At 54.9% G+C, this 18,609-nt stretch overlaps 1 protein-coding gene across 1 annotated transcript in view; it reads right to left on the minus strand.

Moving 5' to 3' along the window:
* MARCO (macrophage receptor with collagenous structure) overlaps positions 1–18,609 on the minus strand; it is a 55,580-nt gene that overhangs the window by 9,369 nt on the left and 27,602 nt on the right. Inside the window, exons 5-14 of the mRNA XM_036254801.1 lie at positions 14,173–14,217; positions 13,028–13,072; positions 12,647–12,754; positions 9,289–9,387; positions 9,141–9,176; positions 8,639–8,737; positions 8,484–8,546; positions 2,203–2,247; positions 1,286–1,384; positions 718–762 (exon numbers count right to left, since the gene is read on the minus strand). Coding sequence (XP_036110694.1) covers positions 718–762; positions 1,286–1,384; positions 2,203–2,247; positions 8,484–8,546; positions 8,639–8,737; positions 9,141–9,176; positions 9,289–9,387; positions 12,647–12,754; positions 13,028–13,072; positions 14,173–14,217 — 684 coding nt within the window. The remainder of the gene's footprint in view (positions 1–717; positions 763–1,285; positions 1,385–2,202; positions 2,248–8,483; positions 8,547–8,638; positions 8,738–9,140; positions 9,177–9,288; positions 9,388–12,646; positions 12,755–13,027; positions 13,073–14,172; positions 14,218–18,609) is intronic.

An 18,609-nucleotide genomic window follows, 5' to 3' on the forward strand; every position in this document is an offset into this window, starting at 1 on the left:
ACAGGCCAAGTGTCCATCAATAGATGAGTGGACAAAACAGTTGTGGTACATGTACACAGTGGAATACTATGCAACTGTAAGAAAGAAAGATCTCTTATCTTTTGAGATGACATGGAGGGACCTGGAGAGTATTATGCTAAATGAAATAAACCAATCAGAGAAAGACAAATATCACATGATTTTACTTGTGTATTATAATGAACAATACAAGCTGATGAACAAAATAGACCCAGAGACGTGGAAGTGGGGTACAGACTGACAAAGAGGAGCGGGATGGGGTGGGGGAGGGAAGAGATAAAGCACAGAACTTACATGCATGTGTGAGTAACCAATGGACATAGACAACAATGCCGGGGGTGGGGGCGGGTTGGGAGGAGGGTGTCAATGGAGGAAAAGAAAGAAACATCTATAACAAAACTTAATAACAATTGCGAGAAAAAAAGAAGAGAAGAGAGGGAGAGACAAAAGAATGGAGGGAGGGTGGAAGAAGAGAGGAAAAGAAGGAAGGAGAGAGGAAGGGGGAGGAAGGAGGAAAACCGTTGCTCTGTGGTGATTACTATGAGCAGGCTCCTTCACAGTAAGAGCCCATTAACCTTTGTCAAAAATAAGGAATTTCTCTGAGAACCAAGGCCTCTCCCCCAACCAACCACACATACAATTTTCAAGTACAGAATTGACTCTAAAGCACACATTAAAGAGAATAAAAACAGTAGTTACCTTTTTGACCTTTTTCTCCCTTTGCTCCCTGTGGCCCAGAAGATCCTGTCACAAGGAGAAAAAGCACGTGATTCGAAGGAAACCAGGCCACAACTCCTTTGCCCTCCTTGGCCGGCAGTGAGGAGGAGGGTGGAGGGGTGGGGAGCGGTTCAGATTCTCTTCCCAGCTTTGCTGGTGACCTGGCATTATGGCGACGGGGTGTTCCATGGGCACCAATGGTGCAGCATGAAGGAATGGACATATGCCACAGCAGGAAGGATTTGAGCTAGATCAGCAAGGCACATTAACAGGTAAGAGACATGGGGAGGGAAGCTTCTCCTTTCTGGAAAGCTCTGGTCAGTCCTGGAGGCAGAGCAGGTAGCCGGGGCATGGCCAGGCATGGAGAGACTGCGTGTGCGCATGCCCGCTCTGAGTCTGGACTGCCTCACTCACCCTGCAGGCTCATCGCTGAGGCCAACCCCAGCTCAAAACTTATCCAGCAGACCTTGACCTCTGCATCTGAAAACTCCCAAGTGCCTTACATCAGGGCCTCTCCTTCGAACCCTCAAAGGAGACACAGAGGCCTTACCTTTCATTCCTGGGTCTCCCTTTTGGCCACTTGGTCCAGATGCACCCTTGGGTCCTGCCAGGCCTGGGCTGCCCCTTTCTCCCTTCATGCCTGCAGGTCCTGGAGCGAGAAGGACCCCTCCCTCAGATGCTCTGCTGTGCTTTAGGAGGTGTCCAAGGGCCTTGGTGTTTAATGAGTGAGTTGTCCTTAGCAGGGTTCCCGTGAATGGAGCTGTTTGGATGCTCAGCTGGTGTCTTTGGTCTGCATGCTGAGCGGGTGGGTGCCACTCTAACCCCCAACTCCCATGTAAATGCTGGTTGAGAAACTGCTGACAGGATTCCAGAGATGGTTGATCCTCATCGGACTACATACTTGTGTGGAAGTTCTAGCCATTCTGGAAGGATTTGCTAGAATGCTTCTAGGCCTCAGTTTCTCCTTCGTAAGTTGAAATAGGAATAGAGTGTGCAGTTTTTGAGGACGAGGGACTGCTCGAGCTGTCTGTCTGGGAAGCGTTGCTCTGACACTCCTTGGGGTCGGGCATTGAGAAGACGAGATGCTGTATGGAGAGGGCCTCACAGTACCACCACCAGCATGGCTGAATGATTGCGGGTGATGGTGACAGTGTAGTGAGGAGACCGAGGCAGGGCAGGGGTAGTAGCCTGAAGCCACTACCCGACCTCCTGACACTTTTTACTCTTCACCACCCTACCCCCGTGTCCATCTCCTATACCCCTCAGTTCACAGAGTCCCTGTCATTCCCCAGGTTTCCCAGGGAGAACATCTGAGGCTTGAGTGACAGAGAGCAGACGTCTTAGCCTCAGAGAGTCTGGGGCCCCAGTCACTTTGGGGGAAGGTCAGAGCCGTGCGTTCAAAGTCAACGAGCCAAGCCTGAGCCTTTCCAGCCGTCACTGCGGGGAAATTAAGAGTCGGCCCCTTACCTGGGACTCCTGATTCTCCTTTTGTTCCTTTCTGTCCTTGAAGTCCTAACGTCAAAATACAAAAAAAGGGGAGAGGATAATAAAACTTGGATATTAGACACTTTTAATCTTAGACAGCCTCTACCTTTGATTAATGCAGAGGGAAGATACATTGGCTCTCCAGGCCTGCTGAAAGCCCCTTCCGCTGAGCGCCCAGAGGCCACTGCAGCGCGTGGGCCGCCGCGCCGGCCGGCACCGCAGAGCTTTGGATGGAAGCCGGAGTCAGACGGGCAGCCCCCCAGCTTACCGGCTGGCCTCCCCTGCCAGCGATGGCCGGACTTGGGGTCTAAACCCAATTCCACTCCTTCCTGCTGCATTTTATTGGAAAAGTATTGAGAGATGTTTTGAAAATAAAGTTATTTTATTTCCAAAAGACCGTGGAGGGTACTCAGTGGCCACCAGGAGCATTGGGGGCCCTCGCCCATAGTAGATGTTCAATGGCTTGGTTGGTTGATTTCACTGTGGCCCCTGTGGGACCTGAGACTCTGCATTCTAACAGGTACCAGGTGCTGCTGCTGCTGCTGGTCCAGGGAGCACCTTTCGTAGCCCTGCCCCAACCACAGCTCATCCGGCCTTTGGGACCAGCTCACAGCCAGCTTCCTGTAAGCAGTCTGTGAGGACGGCCCAGCCCCTCCCAGGTCAGGGACCTCCGGCCTTGAGGAAGTGCCCTCTGATCTGTGTGTGTATAATGGGTGGTGGAGTTGTCGTCAAAACTCCCCTCTTCGAGTGGAGGAACCTGGAACTGAGTTTTGCGTGATTTCTCTCTCGGCCTCACTGCTCTCTAGGGGGTGTTCACTGTGCAGCTGCGCACCGACTGTCCGACACAGGACTCGTGGTTACTTCTCTTAAGTCAAGGCAGCATCCTTATCGGATCAGGGAGAGAGAAAACAGTAAAAAGCCTAGAAGTGTATATAAAACTACTCTGGAAGGTGAATGAATTCTGGAGTTTCTTCTAAACCACAAACAGGGTTTCCCTGGGTGTCACAACCTTATAAGCTGAGAGGGCACAACATATTTATTTGCCAGGTGTTTACTGAGGGAAGATATTTCTCCTCCCAAAATAGTTTAGTTAGAAAGCAAATGCCTTCCTATTGTTTAGTGTGTAACTGGTGTTCTGCCTAAAACCTTAGAACGTCCCTGCTCCAAGGGAAAATTTGCCTATTTCAACCCCAGAGTGCTTCTGGCTTGGCAGGACCCAGATATTATTCTAGATTCCTCCTCACACCTCACGGAGGAGGAAACAGGCCCAGGGAGGTCCAGTGCCAACCCACTGACACCAAGCTCCTCGGTGGCAGGTCTCCTGATGGCCTGATGCAGACATTTCCGGTACATTAGGAAACTTCCTTCAATCCCATCCTGATACACAGGCTAAGTGCAGCCTGGCCGAGTTAGGATTAATTTCATAACTGGCTAATTGAGCTGTGTGTCAAGAAGTAAGAGGGTGAGTAGCCGACCCAAAACTGGGAGGCAGGTAGACTCCTGCAAATGTCTCTAAGAAACTTACAGAAAACTAAGGAAAAGATTAATAAGTGATGCCCTGACCAATTTGGCCCAGCGGTTACAGCATTGGCCCGCAGACCGATGAGTCGAGGGTTTGATTCCGGTCAAGGGCCCACACCTCAGTTGTGATTTGTCCCCGGCCCCAGTCAGGGTTGTATGGGAGGCAACCCGTCGATGTGTCCCTCTCACGTTGATGATTTTCTCTCTCCCTCCCTCTCTCTTACTCTATCTGAAGATAAACAGAAAAATATCCTCAGGTGAGGATAAAAAGAATTAATAAGTGACAATTTAGTAATATGACTTGGTCGTATTTATTAGATTCTTAGACTAACTCAGCACTTAGATTTAGGGAATGGAATTAACTAAGAAATTAAATTCACAATATAGGGCTTGATTGCCATTATGGATTATTTTTTATTGCTTACCTTTAAAGTAAAACATTGTAAAATACAGGTGAGAAGATAGATTAAGTTATTTTGCACTTTGGGTTTGCCTCTAGAGCAGAGGTTCTCGACCTTCTAATGCCGCGACCCTTTAGTACATTCCTCGGCTGTCTGTGGGCGTGTCTGCACATGGGCGGCCCCGCCCGGGGACAGACAGAGGGCCGGGGTCCCGATTCCTAACACCATTGGAAATACAGTGATACCTCGGTTCTCGAACATAATTCGTTCCAGGAGGACGGTCGAGAACCAAATTGTTCGAGAACCGAAGCAATGAAACCCAATAGGAAATAATGGAAACTGGATTAATTCGTTCCAAGCCCCAGAATATGCCTATTTACTGGCCTAATTTGTATATAATATGTAGAAAAACATAAGTCTCAACAAGAAATAAAAGTGTACAGTATGTCTAAGGGTTAAATTCAGTGTAAAGCGTGACTCTCTCCACAAAGCGTGACTCTCTCTCTGCACTCACGCTGATGACGCAAGCAAGGCGCGCTGGGCCGAATGAACGCCATTCGGCTCAACTCGGCTCATCTCGGAAGTTCGAGTTCCAAATATTTGTTCGGATTCCAAGACAAAAGTTTCTCGAATCTCCTGGTCGAATACCGATTTGGTCGAAATCCGAGACATTCGAGAACCGAGGTATCACTGTATGTGTTTTCTGATGGTCTCAGGCGACCCCTGTGAAAGGGTCATTTGACCCCCAAAGGGGTCACGACCCACAGGTTGAGAACTGCTGCTCCAGAGGAAAATAAAAAAACAGAAAATTCAGGTTTTGGTTATACTTTTGACTTGAAGGCTGTTGAGAGGCAGAATTTCTGATCAGCTTGGTATTTTGGAGTTTACACGTTGTGGCTGCTTCTGACATCAGCCCATGAGATGGAAAGAGAAAGAGAAATGCCATTCTGACAAACTGGAGTGAGACCGCCCTTGTTTCCAAACAAACTTCACGGAACTTTCAGCAAAAATTCATTCTGTTATGGGTTTTTTTGTTTTTTGCCAAATATATATATTTTAATGATTTTGTGATTGTTTAAAAGATCAAAGATTAGAAAAATTAAGTTTTGGGAGTTTGCTAAACCCGTTTGGTGAATGGTAAAAAGGACCATTGGGGAAGCCCTGCTGGGTGAGCCCACACAGTGAGCTGTGCAGTTCATCTTCCCGGCACGGGAAGGGGCTCCTCTTCGCCATCCTGACCCGAGACGGCCCCTTTCTCTCAGGAAACATTTCACCAGAATGGGTTGGAGTGTGGTTAGTGGCTGTTCATGACAGCAGGGAGACTTGGTGACTAAGCCAGGGTTTACCCTTCTACTGTGGGGTGGAGGGTACGGGCAATTCTGATTTATCTTGAGTCCTATACGTCCTGTTATTCTATACAACAAAGTCTGGAAACGCCCCAGTTTGGGATCAGACTTTGAAATTAACTGCTGGACTCAGTGTGTATTAACTGCGAGACCCCGAGGAGAGCGTTTGACTTCCGGGAGCCGTTGCTTCCCTGGCTATCGGGTAGCAGGGAGGACGAAACTCAGCTGTGTGGGAAGATGAACTAAGATCATGGGAATACAGTCCCAAGCACAGGGGCTGGCCCAGAGGCATTGTTGAGAATAAACAGACCTCTTGTTTTTATTATTAATGCACATATTGAAAGCTAGCTGTTACCCAGGTCAAGCCAAGGCACTGTAATTTCTCTGTTTTCATCCAATACAGCCAGATATCCTCTTGAGAGATTAATGATTTTATTTACAAAACGGGAAAACTATATCAGTTTGGAAAACTGGCTAAATATAATCAAAAGTGGACCAACACCCTAGGACCTTTAGTTGGGGAATACCAACGTCCTGACAGTGCAAAGCATTATCTTCCATGATGGGATCTGGCCGCCACGCACCACCTGGCCTTCCTTCTCCCACTTCAGAAACCTAACCCCTCCCAAAGTTCATTAACCTCTAGATCTGCCATGATGGACCCGACTGTGGTCCTATCTATGGGACTTCCCTTCTGAGCTGTCCACACGGACCACCAGCTGCTCGCTCGAGGCAGGCACTGGGTTTGTGTGGGAAACTGTGTGCGTGTAGATAAGCTGTGGTTATCATATGCCTCGAAGTGAAAACATGGCATTCACCATGTGTACCCTTAGAGTTTGCCTGGTTGGATTTACCAATAGGTCTGACTGATGGAGATCCCTGTATAGGTGCCCAGTGAACAGACAAAGACTCGAGGATGGAGTGAAATGGTCCCCGGCTGTGTGCTGAGCGGGAGTGGGTAGTGGGTAAGCCAGGAAGAGCCACAGCGGGCAGAGCTCTGGGATTCCCGTTAAGAGCGGAAGAAGCTGCTGCGCTTCTGCTCGGGGCCTTTCGACAGTGACGGAGGGGAGTGTGCCGGAGCGCCCTGGGGGACGAGGAGGAAGATGGCATGATACGGCGGAACAGATAAAGCCTCAGCTTTGGACCTGCCAGGCCTGGATTTGAACCCTGGCTGCATCTCTTGCTGTGAAACAGCATCACAAGGGCACTGAGCCCACTGGATTGGCGTGTAAATGTCGCTGCAGGGAGCTGCTCTCGGTGTGCAAAACGTCCCTGGATGCAGAGTGCAAGGCCAGATCCTCTGCTCTCGGACAGTGGGAGACACAGACTAGGGCCTGGGGACAGGGCACTCCGCCCCTTCGGGTAAACTCCTGTTTCACCCCAAATATTCTTGCTTAGTCTAGCAATAGTGGGGTGTGGAGGGGGAGGGATGCTCCCTGATTATAGGTGAGGGAGGAAAGCCATCATCCCCATGAAGCCAAGACAGCCTCAGGCCCCAATGTCAAACACCCTAAGCTCTCCAGGACAGAGGGAGGTATAAGATCAGGAGGGTGGGCCGACACGTTAGGCCACCTGCCACCACACTCAGATGGAGTCTTTCTGGAAGGTGAGAGCTTGCTGGTGGCCTTCAGGTGGCATCAGGCAGCCCAGCCCCTGCCTATCCTGACCCAGTGTGTGAAAAAGAAATCAGCTCCAAGCCTGGATGGATTGGAAGAACAGTGGGTATAGGAGCTGCCCACGCCGTGGCCCAGGACAACCTTCAGTAAAACCCCCAATGTCAAAGGCACAGAGTCTAAAGCTGGCCGACCTCACCTAGCCCTCTGACCAGAGCTCCTGACTCCCCCACATCCCAACCTAAGACACCAACCAGATGCCAGGAACACCACCCTACGGAGCCCTCCCTCACCCCTCCACGGCCTCACCGGCGGTCTCCTCTCTCAGGCTTCCCTTCTCCTCCTGACATGTCTGAGCTCCACTCGTCCTCCGAGACTCCACTCGAGCTCTCCCACCCCTGCTGGGCTGCCTTTGCCACCCCACCAGACCCCGTCACTGCCAGCCCGAAGCAGTCAACAGGGTCCAGTCACATTTGTTTAAGGAATTGACCAGTCAACCACTTGATCGATGGAAACTGAGAGGCCCGGCCTCTGTTGTGGGTCCACAGCATGGGCCTGGGGTGAGGGCATGCAGGTTTGCTGGCACCAGCATGACCCTGGCGCTGGCAAAGGAGGGGACTGCAGCCAGCTGCCCCGACACCCCAGGCGGACACGCAGCCCTTTCTCACAGCCCACACTGCCACACCCCCTGGCCCGCACCTGGCTTTCCAACTGACAGTGCCCCATGCAGATGCCCACGTCAAAGTGTGCCTGACACGGTGTGGCCAACGTCTGTTTGTCGCCTGCACCAATGTGTATGTTTGAGGGCAGGAGTGAGGTCTTGTGAATCATGAGGGCCCAGCACCCACCACAGTGGCCCGGTCTTTCCAGACCACTGCAGGTACCCAGACCCGTGCAGTGACAGATAAAACTGGCACAGTGGTGTATGAAGTAGACCGCATTGGTATGATGGCCGATAACCTAGGCTGAGTTGGCACAATGGTTTAGAGCCTGGTCTCTGTGAGTTCAGTTGCTGGGGGTTACTCTTCCCTGCCTGAGAACCCTGGAGAATATTCAGGAAGGGATTTCTTGACACACTTGCCCAAATCCCTGACCCTTGGGGCCCTACTCAGGTCAGCAGGAGAGAAAGGAAATGAGGCCCACAGCTGGGGAGCAGAACAAGGAGACAGCGTGGCCGGGGTGCCCTGCTCTTCTCTTTGACACTAGAGGATTGGTCAGGACATCCAAGGCCTTTAAGGAACCCTGGGCAGAGGAAGAACAGCCCTAGGATCTTCAGGGGACAGAGCACAGGGCGCGCCCACTCCGCCTCCTTCTGAGGGCCCCCAGGGAGCCAGTTCTCCTTCCTGTGCATCCCCACCCACCACCTACCCACACCCTGTTACCTGTGTCGCCCTTGCTTCCTTTCCTGCCTTCGGCTCCTGGACTCCCGGGCACCCCTGGTGGTCCTGGACAGTGCACGTCACGGTGAGCATAAGAACCGGGCGGATGGATCTCCAGGCCTCCCTCCCCACGCCCACCCCAGGACGGAGGACCTCACCTATTGGCCCCGTGGCGCCAGCGCTGCCAGGCTCACCCTTGGCACCTGGGGATCCTGCTGCACCCTGAGGGCCTTGAAGCCCCTGGGCTCCAGGTGGTCCTGAAAGACAAGGTGTGACTGCAAGGCTGGGGTGGTTGGCAGAGGGCCTGGCTGCCAGCCCCTCCACACAGCTCTGTTCTCAGCAGTGGGCTTGTGCGTCCTAACACCTACTATGTTCCCCGGGCAGTCTAGAAGCCATGAAGTAGGCCTAACAGTGCCAGTTTGTTACTTCCGTCCCTTCTCTGCTGCAGTTTGGGGCTCGAGAACTTAACTAGGAACCCTGGGCTGCGCATGTCCCGCTCCAACCCTGCGACAGAGGGCGAGCTCTGGAGAGGGGCACCAGTAGGCCGCTTTGCTCCGCCAGCTTCCAGAAAGCCCCGGTGCTCTGGGCAAATGCTGCGATGGAGGAGAAGACAGGGTCAGGCCCTGGACTCGGCTCTGCCCGGACTCCTACAGTCCTTACCTTGATCTCCTTTGATTCCAGGAATTCCGGCCACACCTAAAATTAAGAAAGACTTTTAGGAATTTTTTTTCCTATAGTTCAGCCTTTCAGGGAAAGAAAAAAAAAAAGGAATACGTATAAGCCCAGACCTGACCATGCAACTTCTTACCTGGAGGGCCTGGTTTCCCCGCGTCACCTTTACTCCCCTGGGCTCCGGGGGGTCCCACGACCCCCATGTCTCCTTTCACGCCCATGTTCCCCTTGCTTCCTGAAAAACCGAGGAGTCATCATCAGGCATGGGAGGAGGCAAACCCGGGCACCAGGCCCCACTCAGACGCAGCTCGTCCGCTCAGAGATACCATGGCTGTCCTCGAGCTCACCTTGCCCCAGAGACAAGACACAAGCTCATGAGAATGGGCAGGACGACCTGGCCACTGCGGGCAGTGAAGGTCTGGAAGCCGGGCTCTCAGGGTCCGGGTCAGCGCGCAGGCCCCTTGGGAAGGACCGCAGCCCAGGCTGCACTCATGCTGCCCGGCTCATGTAGGGAGTTACTTTTCCACGCCTCCCAAACCGAAATCTGAATATTCCAGAAGACAGACACCAAACCCGAGCCTAGAAACTCTGAAGCACCGATGGGGAGAAAGCATCGCAGCAGCTCATTTTCCTGCCAGGGCCTCGGCTGCAGGCTTTCCTTGTGCCCAAGGTTTCAAATTTTCCACTTGTCATCAGCATTCATGGCTTGTCCCAGCCAGTCCACTCCATCCACCTTTGCTCCCTCCTCCTCCTGCGCCTGCTCGGCACCAGCGGAAGGCGCCCCTCCCGGGCTGTGGGCTGGGCTGGCGGGTGCCCAGGAGGCTGCTGAAGTCCCACCATCAGCAAAGACCCAGCCCCTTGGGCCCTGGTGCTGGCTTGTGGACAGAACTGGTTGAAAGCCCGCATTCCATGACTTTTATGATGTCACAGCTGGAGAGACTCAGGAGGCCACCAGCTTTCTGTCTTGTGAATGCGGAAAGGAGACAAAACCGACTGAAGAGGAGGGAGAGAAGCAACTGATGTACACACCTATCTGGTCTAAGCTTTGAGTGATGTTCAGGGCAAGGCTTGGACGTTAGATTCTTGGAGATGCTTTGGATACTTAAAGAAAGATGATTTCTTGGTAGAAGAGCTTGGTTCGAGCTGAGATCTCTTACAGCGGCCCAGACACAAACTGCAGGAAGGCAGCTCCTGGTCTCGGAGTGCTCACTGTGGCAGACGGGCCAGGTGGTACTTCTTAGAAGGAACCAGAAATTCTTCTCTGGAGGAATCTGCTGGTGCCCCTGCTCGGGGCCGGCCAGGCCACCCCGCTCGGACCCACTGTGTGGCCGCAGAGGTCTCTGGAGCGCGACTTGGGCCTGCGTCTGTATTGCTATGACTTCTGCGGCCCCATCAGAGGGGACAGCCTTAGAAGCAGGGCAGCATCAGTGAAAAGGCCAGGCTCCAACTGAGAAGTCACAGCTGTCTGACACAGCCAAACATGGGGTGCGTGCCCTGGAGCTTCACCCCTGTGGCATCCCTGTCTGCCGGGACAAAGCGGGGAAGCTCAGTGCCACCGGGCAGGTCGCACTGGGTTGGCGAGGCCTGTCCACTGGGTGGGGCGGGCAGCGGGTAAGATGAAGCTTGTGACCCTGGCAGAGGACGTCTGGGAAGAGGAGGGCAGTCCGAGTGCTGATTTCTGAGGAACTGACGCTGCGTTTCCCTCGCCAACATGGTGCTCCCAGGCTGGTCTGGGTGCGGGCTCACGGCCCTCCTGTGTGGCGGGGGTGGGGTGGGCATGGGAAACGTATGGCTCAGGCTCCTTGGAAAAGGGCTGGAGGGCAAAGGCCTGGCTGTTGTCTCCTCTCTGGGCCTGGCAGGGCCGTCTTGAGAGAAGTTGGGGCCCCCCTTTCCTGTTGCAAAGAGAACTCAAGAAGCCCCCTGGGAACCATCCTGAGAAGTCAGCTGCCTGATGCAAGGACCCCTTCGCTGCACATGGGAGAATTCTGCACCTACTTCTCCCCTCCCCAGCAGCAGGCTGCTCCCTAAGACCTCGTCTGCCCCTTTCACCACGGGGGAGCCCCAAGTCTTGCCTGCTCTTCCTCCCTCACCACAGCAGTTGTTTCTCCTGAAACCTTTGCCCATTGGTCCTTGTTCTTCTGCTCGGCACCACTAGGGCCCATCTGCTTTCTCTGCCACAGGTGCCCTTCTAATATCTGAGGACGGCTGACCGGCCTCTGCGAGGCTCCCTTCCTGCAGGCGGGTGTGCCTACTTCCTTATACTGTAGTAACTTCCATGTGCAGTAACAGGATCGCGCTCCTCCTACGTCTTATATTCCTGTTGCAGTATTTTCCTTTTTAGGTGAGTATATTGAGGCTCAGAGAGGTTAAGTCACTTGTCCAAGGTCACACAGCTAGTGAGCCATATTAGAACCCAGATCTGTCTGATTTTGGAACTGAAGTTCCTCCCTTCCTACCTTACAGGATCACTAATACTACTGTTAACAATGAGTGTCGCTTATTTCATGTCAACCATGTGTCAGAGTTTGAAACCATGATCTTTAACCCTTATAACTGCCCTGCAAGGTGTGTGATTTAGTTGTTATTAATTTAGTTACCACTCTCTTCTGAAATGAAGAAGTCAAATCTCAGCCGGCTAGGTCGTGTGCCCAGTCGCACGGATGGAACCAAGCCACGCCCTGCGGTTCTCAGTCCCCCCACTGTGCCCCACAGAGGGCCACAGAAGAGGCCGAGTGATGAGCAGCATGAGGTGCTCTGTCTCAGGGCCGCAGGGCAGTGCTCCCCAGGGCCGTCCCCCAGTCCCCAGAGTCAGGCCATCCAGGGTCTCTAAAACAGAATGTTGGGCCCGACATGCATTTGAACCAGCACCCAAGAGTGTTCTCCCCATGGCCTAGCTCGAGAAGCACTGCTCCAGAGAGGGCCCGCCATTGGGGGGCCTCACGCACCCTCTGGGCTCAGCCCCTCACTGCCATCCAGGCTCCCCTCCTCCCAGGCCCACCTCAGGTCCCTACTTTGGTGCCTCCGTTTCTTTAAAAATTTTTTTTCTTTTGATTTTAGAAAGAGAGGAAGGGAGAGGGAGAGAGAGATAGAAACATCAATGAGAGAGAACATTGATTGGCTGCCTCCTGCATGTCCCCCATTGAGGATTTGGCCCTCAACCTGGGCATGTGCCCTGACTGGGAATCGAACCAGCGACCTCTTGGTGCAGGGTCGACACTCAACCACTGGGCCACACTGGTTGGGAGGTGCCTCCCTTTCTTTTCCTGCCACTTCTAGTACTGCCTGTGTCCCTGTTGCCACCGTTATGCTTGGTGTGACACGGTCGCCTCTCACGTTGCTCTTAGCTTGCACAGTCCTGTGTCCTGCTCACCTGGGTGGGAGGTGCCTCATCTGTGGCCGGGATGCTGGTGGCAGAGCACAGCCCACCCTCAAGGGCACTGAGCAGACAGCACACAGGCCTCCCGGCGAGCACCAAGGCCCAACCCGGCCCTTACCTGGCAGGCCGAGGTCTCCTTTGTCTCCCTTAGCCCCAGTTTCCCCTTTCAGGCCGAGCGGTCCCCCGTCGCCTTTGCTGCCCTTCTCTCCTCGAGGCCCTGGGGTGCCTGTGAAGGGAATGGCCAGTGAGGCGGCTCCCCACGTCCTCCTGGGGACGGGCTCCCAGGCAGCAGGCAGGAAGCGTCCGGGGACAAGAGAAAGGCGTCCCGAGAGGAAGGCTGGGGTGTGTTAGCTCAGCTCTTGGGTCATCTTGAGCCACATTAAGACTCAGAAGAAGGGGACTACAGGAGGGTGTCAGTGCTCTGGGGCTGGGGCGGAGCTGAGGGGAGGGACACCGGGGACAGCTGCCTGCCTGCACCCCGATCCCAAGCACGAGTTACCAGTGGCTCCTTGCTTCCCTGGAGCACCCGGGGGTCCTTGGAGGCCTAGGAAACAAGGGGGAAGATCTCAGTCACTCCGCGGCCCGGGGTCTTCCGTCAGCAAGGCACCTGCCGATCGCTGTCTGTCTCCCTCCCCCACACACAGGCGCTCACAGAGGCACATGTGCACACGTGTGTGAGCGCATGGGTGTGCAAGTGCCCACAGGGTCCCTCGCTGCACCATAACTTCTCCCCCCATTGTGCGCCCCGCCCCCACCCCCGGAAACCTCATGGAGGAACCCCTGCTGGGGATGTAGAACAGGGAACTTCTAGGATCCATTCTACTAAATTTCTCTCCAAAGTTAATCTCTCCAAAAAGATTTCACTTGCTAACAAGTTTCCCTTCCGTACTGGTGGTGTTTTCTTCCTGCCGCAGTGCCTGGGGGTTTGGAGACTGTTTGTTTACTTGTAAACCCTCCTCTCAGCTCCTCCTGGTAACCTCTCAGAGTCTTTGCCCGTTTGCATCTCAGCAGCCTCCGCCCCTCCAGGATCTGGAGTTGGCCAGTCTAAGTGGAGAGCAAACTGGGCTGTAAGGGCCAGGGATCTGACATTTCGGTGTCCCCCTGCCCCGGGGAATGGAGCTGAGCTCCCCACATTCTCTGTCCCAGCATTCTGTGCCGCTGGTGAGGTGCTGGGCAAGTTTAGGCTACAGCCTAAAAGACAGAAACAATCATGGGTTTCTCTTCAATGCTGCTAATCACCCAGCGACCTTCTGAAGCATACTTACCCCATTCTATAGACAAAGAAACTGAGGTTCAGAAAGGTAAGAGAATGTTCCCAGTGTCACGGAGCTTGTCCATGTTGGAGGCACGCACGTCAGGCCCTGGAGACCCTGCTACACCCCTGAGCCTGACTCTCCCCAGCGACGCTCGCAGGCTTGGCTCCTGAGCCCTGAGGAGGAGACTGGAGCGTGCACACCCCTCCAGCCTCATCTAGAGCCCCCCCGCAATGCAGGGTGCGTCTCAGCTCTCCCCGCCCATTTAGGGTGTCACACGGAGCTGTCACACACAGATCCTGCCAAGTGTTCGGAATGGCCCTGACTGCAGCCCCCGCAGCCTCCCGGAGAGCCTGCTGTGAGCGCCAGGCCACACACCGGCCCTACTTACCCGCCTGTCCCCTCGCGCCTGGCGGGCCTTGGAGCCCCGGGGAGCCTGGAAAGGAAAAGACACTCAGAATGCTGCCTGGGCAGGGAGGAGAACGAGGACAGCAGGGCCAGGAGGGTACCAGCGGCTCCATCGTGTCCCTCGACCCCCTTGGCCCCCTCTCAGTGGGGACTGCCAGGCCCCTTTTGACCTGGAAGACCTGAGGAAGAGGAGCTACCAACAATGTGGGTTGACAAGGCCACTCAGTGCTATTGTTCATTCAACAACCTCACTGAGCACCCAGGGCCAGCAAACTGCGGAGGAAGAAAAACCAGACAGAGCTCCTCCCACTAGAAGCTCAGGGCGGAGCAGGCAAGACCCAGCCACACAGGTGCCGTCCCCTGGGGGAGCCCGAGCTGGGCAGACCTGGGCCCGTGGCAGCAGGGTGACCTTGTCGTCACTGCATTGTTTCGAGCCTCACCTTCTGGTCAGTAAAGCGGTGCTGACATACCAGTTAGACTGGGCTGTCCTGAGTTGGTCACGGAGACCGCGAGGAGCCAGGTGCGGGCTCTGGATAAACGCACCTGGTCCGTGCTGCCATTCCCGTGCAGCTCTCTCCCGGGGCCGCTCTGCTTTGCCCACCCACGTCTCACCATGACTCGGTAGCAGGACGGGGCTCCTTGTCCTGTCTTAGTCCATCCGGCTGCTGTAACAAACCCTACGGACTGCGGGTGTATACACACCAGAAATTCATTGTCCACGGTTCCTAAGTCTGAGAGTCCAGGACCAAGCCGCCAGCGTGGGCAGGTCCTGGTGAGGGCCCCTTCCGGTCGCAGTCAGCCGGCTTCCTGCCGGGGCCTCGCTTGGTGGAAGGAACCAGGGTGCTCCGTGGCCTCCCATAAGAGCGCGGACCCCATGCTAAAGGGCTTCATTCCCGTGACCTAGTCACCGTCCACAGGCCCCACCCCCTAACACCAGCACCTTGGGCATTAGATTTCAGTATATGAACCTGGGGTGGGGGGCAGTTATTCAGACCACAGCACGTCCCCACATCCCCACCGAGAAGACTGAGTTGTCCACCGTGACACCTTTGGAGAGAGGCCAGCAGACTCCGGGTCTCCCAACGCCGAAGCCCACACCCGTGCCCGGGCACCACCGTGAGGAACCACCTACGGTTGTCCCTCGGCACCCACGGGGCGCTGTTTCCAGGACCGCCACGGACACTGAGACCCACGGATGCTCAAGTCCCTTATATAAGATGACGTGGCATTTGCACACCACCTATACACATCCTTCCACATCCTTTAAATCATGTGTAGATTACTCACAATACCTCACGTAATGTACGTGCTATCTAGCTGTTGTACTTTATTGTTTAGGAGTCAACTTTTTGGAAGTTTTTTCCAAATATTTTCAATCTGCTGTTGGTTGAACCTGTGGATGCAGACCGCGGATACGGAGGGCTGAGTGGGTTTCAGAGCGGAGTAGTGGTCCAGCGTGCGGAACCCGTAACATCTACCCGTTTTCTATACGCAAGACGGAGTCCAGAGGGATGGAAGTGGAGCAGGACCCCCTCACTTCCTGGGGTCTCCGGAAAGGGAGTGTGGGGTTCACAGCTGGCCCCCGGTCGCTGTGACCTGAATGAGGGCCTTCGCTGGGCCGGGTGCTGCTTTCTTCTGCACGTGGGAACGGCAGCACCTCCTCACAGGTCCTCAGGGGACTCGAGGAGGTGGTGAGACATGCTGGAAACCCAGCAGAGGGGGCCTTCACCATCCTTATTAGCCAAAGAGAAGAGGCGAGAACCCAGAAACCCCACGGACACAGGAAATAGCCCAGCAGAGCCGTTCCTCCTCCTAGGGAATCGGGGCCAAGGCTCCTGCCCCCCGCACTTTGGGAGAAGTGCCCACTTCTTGACAGGATGGGCCCAGGCCCCTTGGAGGGCTCTCCAGGGTGCGGCCTAGGCTCCTGTGCCCGTCCGCAAGGCTGCCTCCCCCAAGGCTGTACAGACTGCCCAGCTCCAGGTGGTCGCCTGGCCGCTGGGGCGGGATGGGGCTCAGGCCCCGAGTCTAACTCCGCTCTTCCAGCCCTCCTGGGTCAGCCTGAACAAGTCAACATACCTCTGAGCCTCACTTTCCTCTTCTGTGAAATGGGGATAACAGCAACAGCCACTTGGGCTAGTGTGAGAAGTCAGCTAAGCACAGATAAAAGGTGCCTTCACCTGACCAGGGGCCCTGCCCAGTCTGTTCCGCCCCCGCCCCGCCCCTCCCCCACCCCGTCTCCCACCTGCATTTCTCCTGCCCCTGCTGCAGGCTGGTGAATCCTCCTCTCACATCCCTGACCTGCCAGACTCCCTCCCACCTCAGGGCCTTGCGCTCGGATCTTTCTGCCTGGGACCCAGGCTTCCCTCACCCTCAGGCCTCCACCACGAGGTGGCTCTGGGGCCTCTCCTGGCCCCTGTGCAGGTCAGGTCCCCTCTACGCTCTTTCCACCCCAGAGCCGTCCTGCTTTCAGACCAGTAGCCAGGGCGGCTGTCGAGTCATGTTCCAAGGTGATCTCCTGCCTAAACCGGGAGGTCCCCGGGGCAGGGGTCCTGTCTGTCTTCTTATCCCTGGATCCCCACCCGGGCGGTGCCTGATCCTCAAGGCTTTCAATAAACATTTCTCGGAAGGAAAGGAAAAATCCAGGACACACAAAGGAGGGACACTGAGGCATGGGTGGTTCCGCACTACCCTTTGGCTAATCTTGACTTAGTTACAAGCGCCCCCACCCCCTTCCTGCGGTGTTTTCGGAAGCCCGGCAGCACGCAGCTTCACCAGCGGACTGCCCAGGGCTGCGGGCACTGACTCCTCTCTGCCAACCTATTGGTCTCCATGGGGCCTCCTAGCATGACGTGCCTTTGGGGAGCCCTGGCCAGGCAAGCAGGCCATGGGGGAGAGGCAAGAGACCACAGCCTTCCAGGGGAACCAAGGTGGTGGAGAACCTGGGAAGGCAACTGGGCCTGAGAGGGAGCCCAGACCTTCTGCAGCCCAGGCTGCCGGAATTGCTATTTCCTGCCTCTGGTTTCTGGTTCCAAAGAGAGAGAGAACACAGATAGAATAGGCTGTCAGAGACTGAGAGACAGAGAGCGAGAGCGTTGATCATACACACACACACACACACACACACACAGAGGGACCAGCAGGAGCCTGTCCCATGCTGGTGTGTGTTGAGGGGGCTCCATGTCTGGTCCTGGTGCACTGTGCCTGGGGTAGGGTTGGAGCAGATTTTAAAGGTCAGACTAAACCCCCTGAGTTGAAAGAAGTGTAAACACTGATCCTGTCCGCTCAAGGGATTTCCATTTTGGAACAGCCTCTCCGTAGAGGGGAGGAGCCAACATTCGCCAGGCTAGGGGCTGTGCAAGCAAGGTCTCATTTAACCTTCCCAACAACAGTCATGAAGCAAGAATAGCAACAGCGACAACAACACTACGGAGTGCTTGCTCCGAGCTGGGCCCTGGACCAAGCGCTTCTCCATTCATCGTTTTATCCTGACACCAGTCCTGGAGGTCCTATCATCATCCCCCCTCACGGGGGAAGACACAGAGCTCAGAAGTGGGAAGCAACGTGTCAAGGCCACCCAGCTCCTAAGAGGTCTGCCCATCCTCCAAGCCCAGGCTCCTGCCACCAGCAAGACTTGCTCAGCACTCTCCGGGCCAGTGGTGTGACGAGGCCATCCACAGTGGAAAAACTCTGAGACCCAAGAGCTCTGCCCCGACAGCGTCATGTACATTTGAAATTTCTACCACTCAGCTAATGGGCTGGAGTCGGGTGTGAGCGAAGTGTGTGTGTGTGTGTATGTGCATGTGTGTATGCATGTGTGCGTATGTGTGTGTGCATGTATGTGTGCATGCATGTGTGTGTGTGTGTGCATGTGTGTGTGTGCTGGGGTAGGAGAAAAGGCAGCTGAGCCAGACACTGTTACTGTCAGACACTTTTTCACATCACCTCACTTGACTCTTACAGCAACTCCGTGAGGGCAGTACAATGCTCTCCATTATCTTCTAAACAGGTGATCAAATACCTGGCTTAAAGTCACACAGCTGGTTAGTGGCAGGTTTAGGACTAGAACTCAGGTCAGTCTGGCCCCACAGGCTGCCGCTGCCCACATTTTCGAGGTGACCACAGCTGGTGGGTGCGAAGTGCAAAGTGTCAGGTAATAGGCACCTGGAAAGAGCACTATGGGAGACAAATGAGGCACCTGTGCTGGGGAAGAGGCCAGCTGAGGGAGGGACTCGGGCTGGCTTTGGAGGGGTGAGTGGAGAGGGAGCCATTCCCGTTTCAGGCGAGGAGCAGGTTAAAGGCCCAGAAGCTGGCCGTGCAAACGGCAGGCGCCAAGGAGAACCAGCTGAGGACCAGGGCATTTGTGGGAAGGCTGTGGGGACCCATGGAAGGTAAGTAGGGGTCAGGAGTGGAGGCCCAGGGA

This window comes from Molossus molossus, unplaced genomic scaffold, assembly GCF_014108415.1.
Source record: "Molossus molossus isolate mMolMol1 unplaced genomic scaffold, mMolMol1.p scaffold_m16_p_11, whole genome shotgun sequence".
Lineage (NCBI taxonomy): Eukaryota > Metazoa > Chordata > Mammalia > Chiroptera > Molossidae > Molossus > Molossus molossus.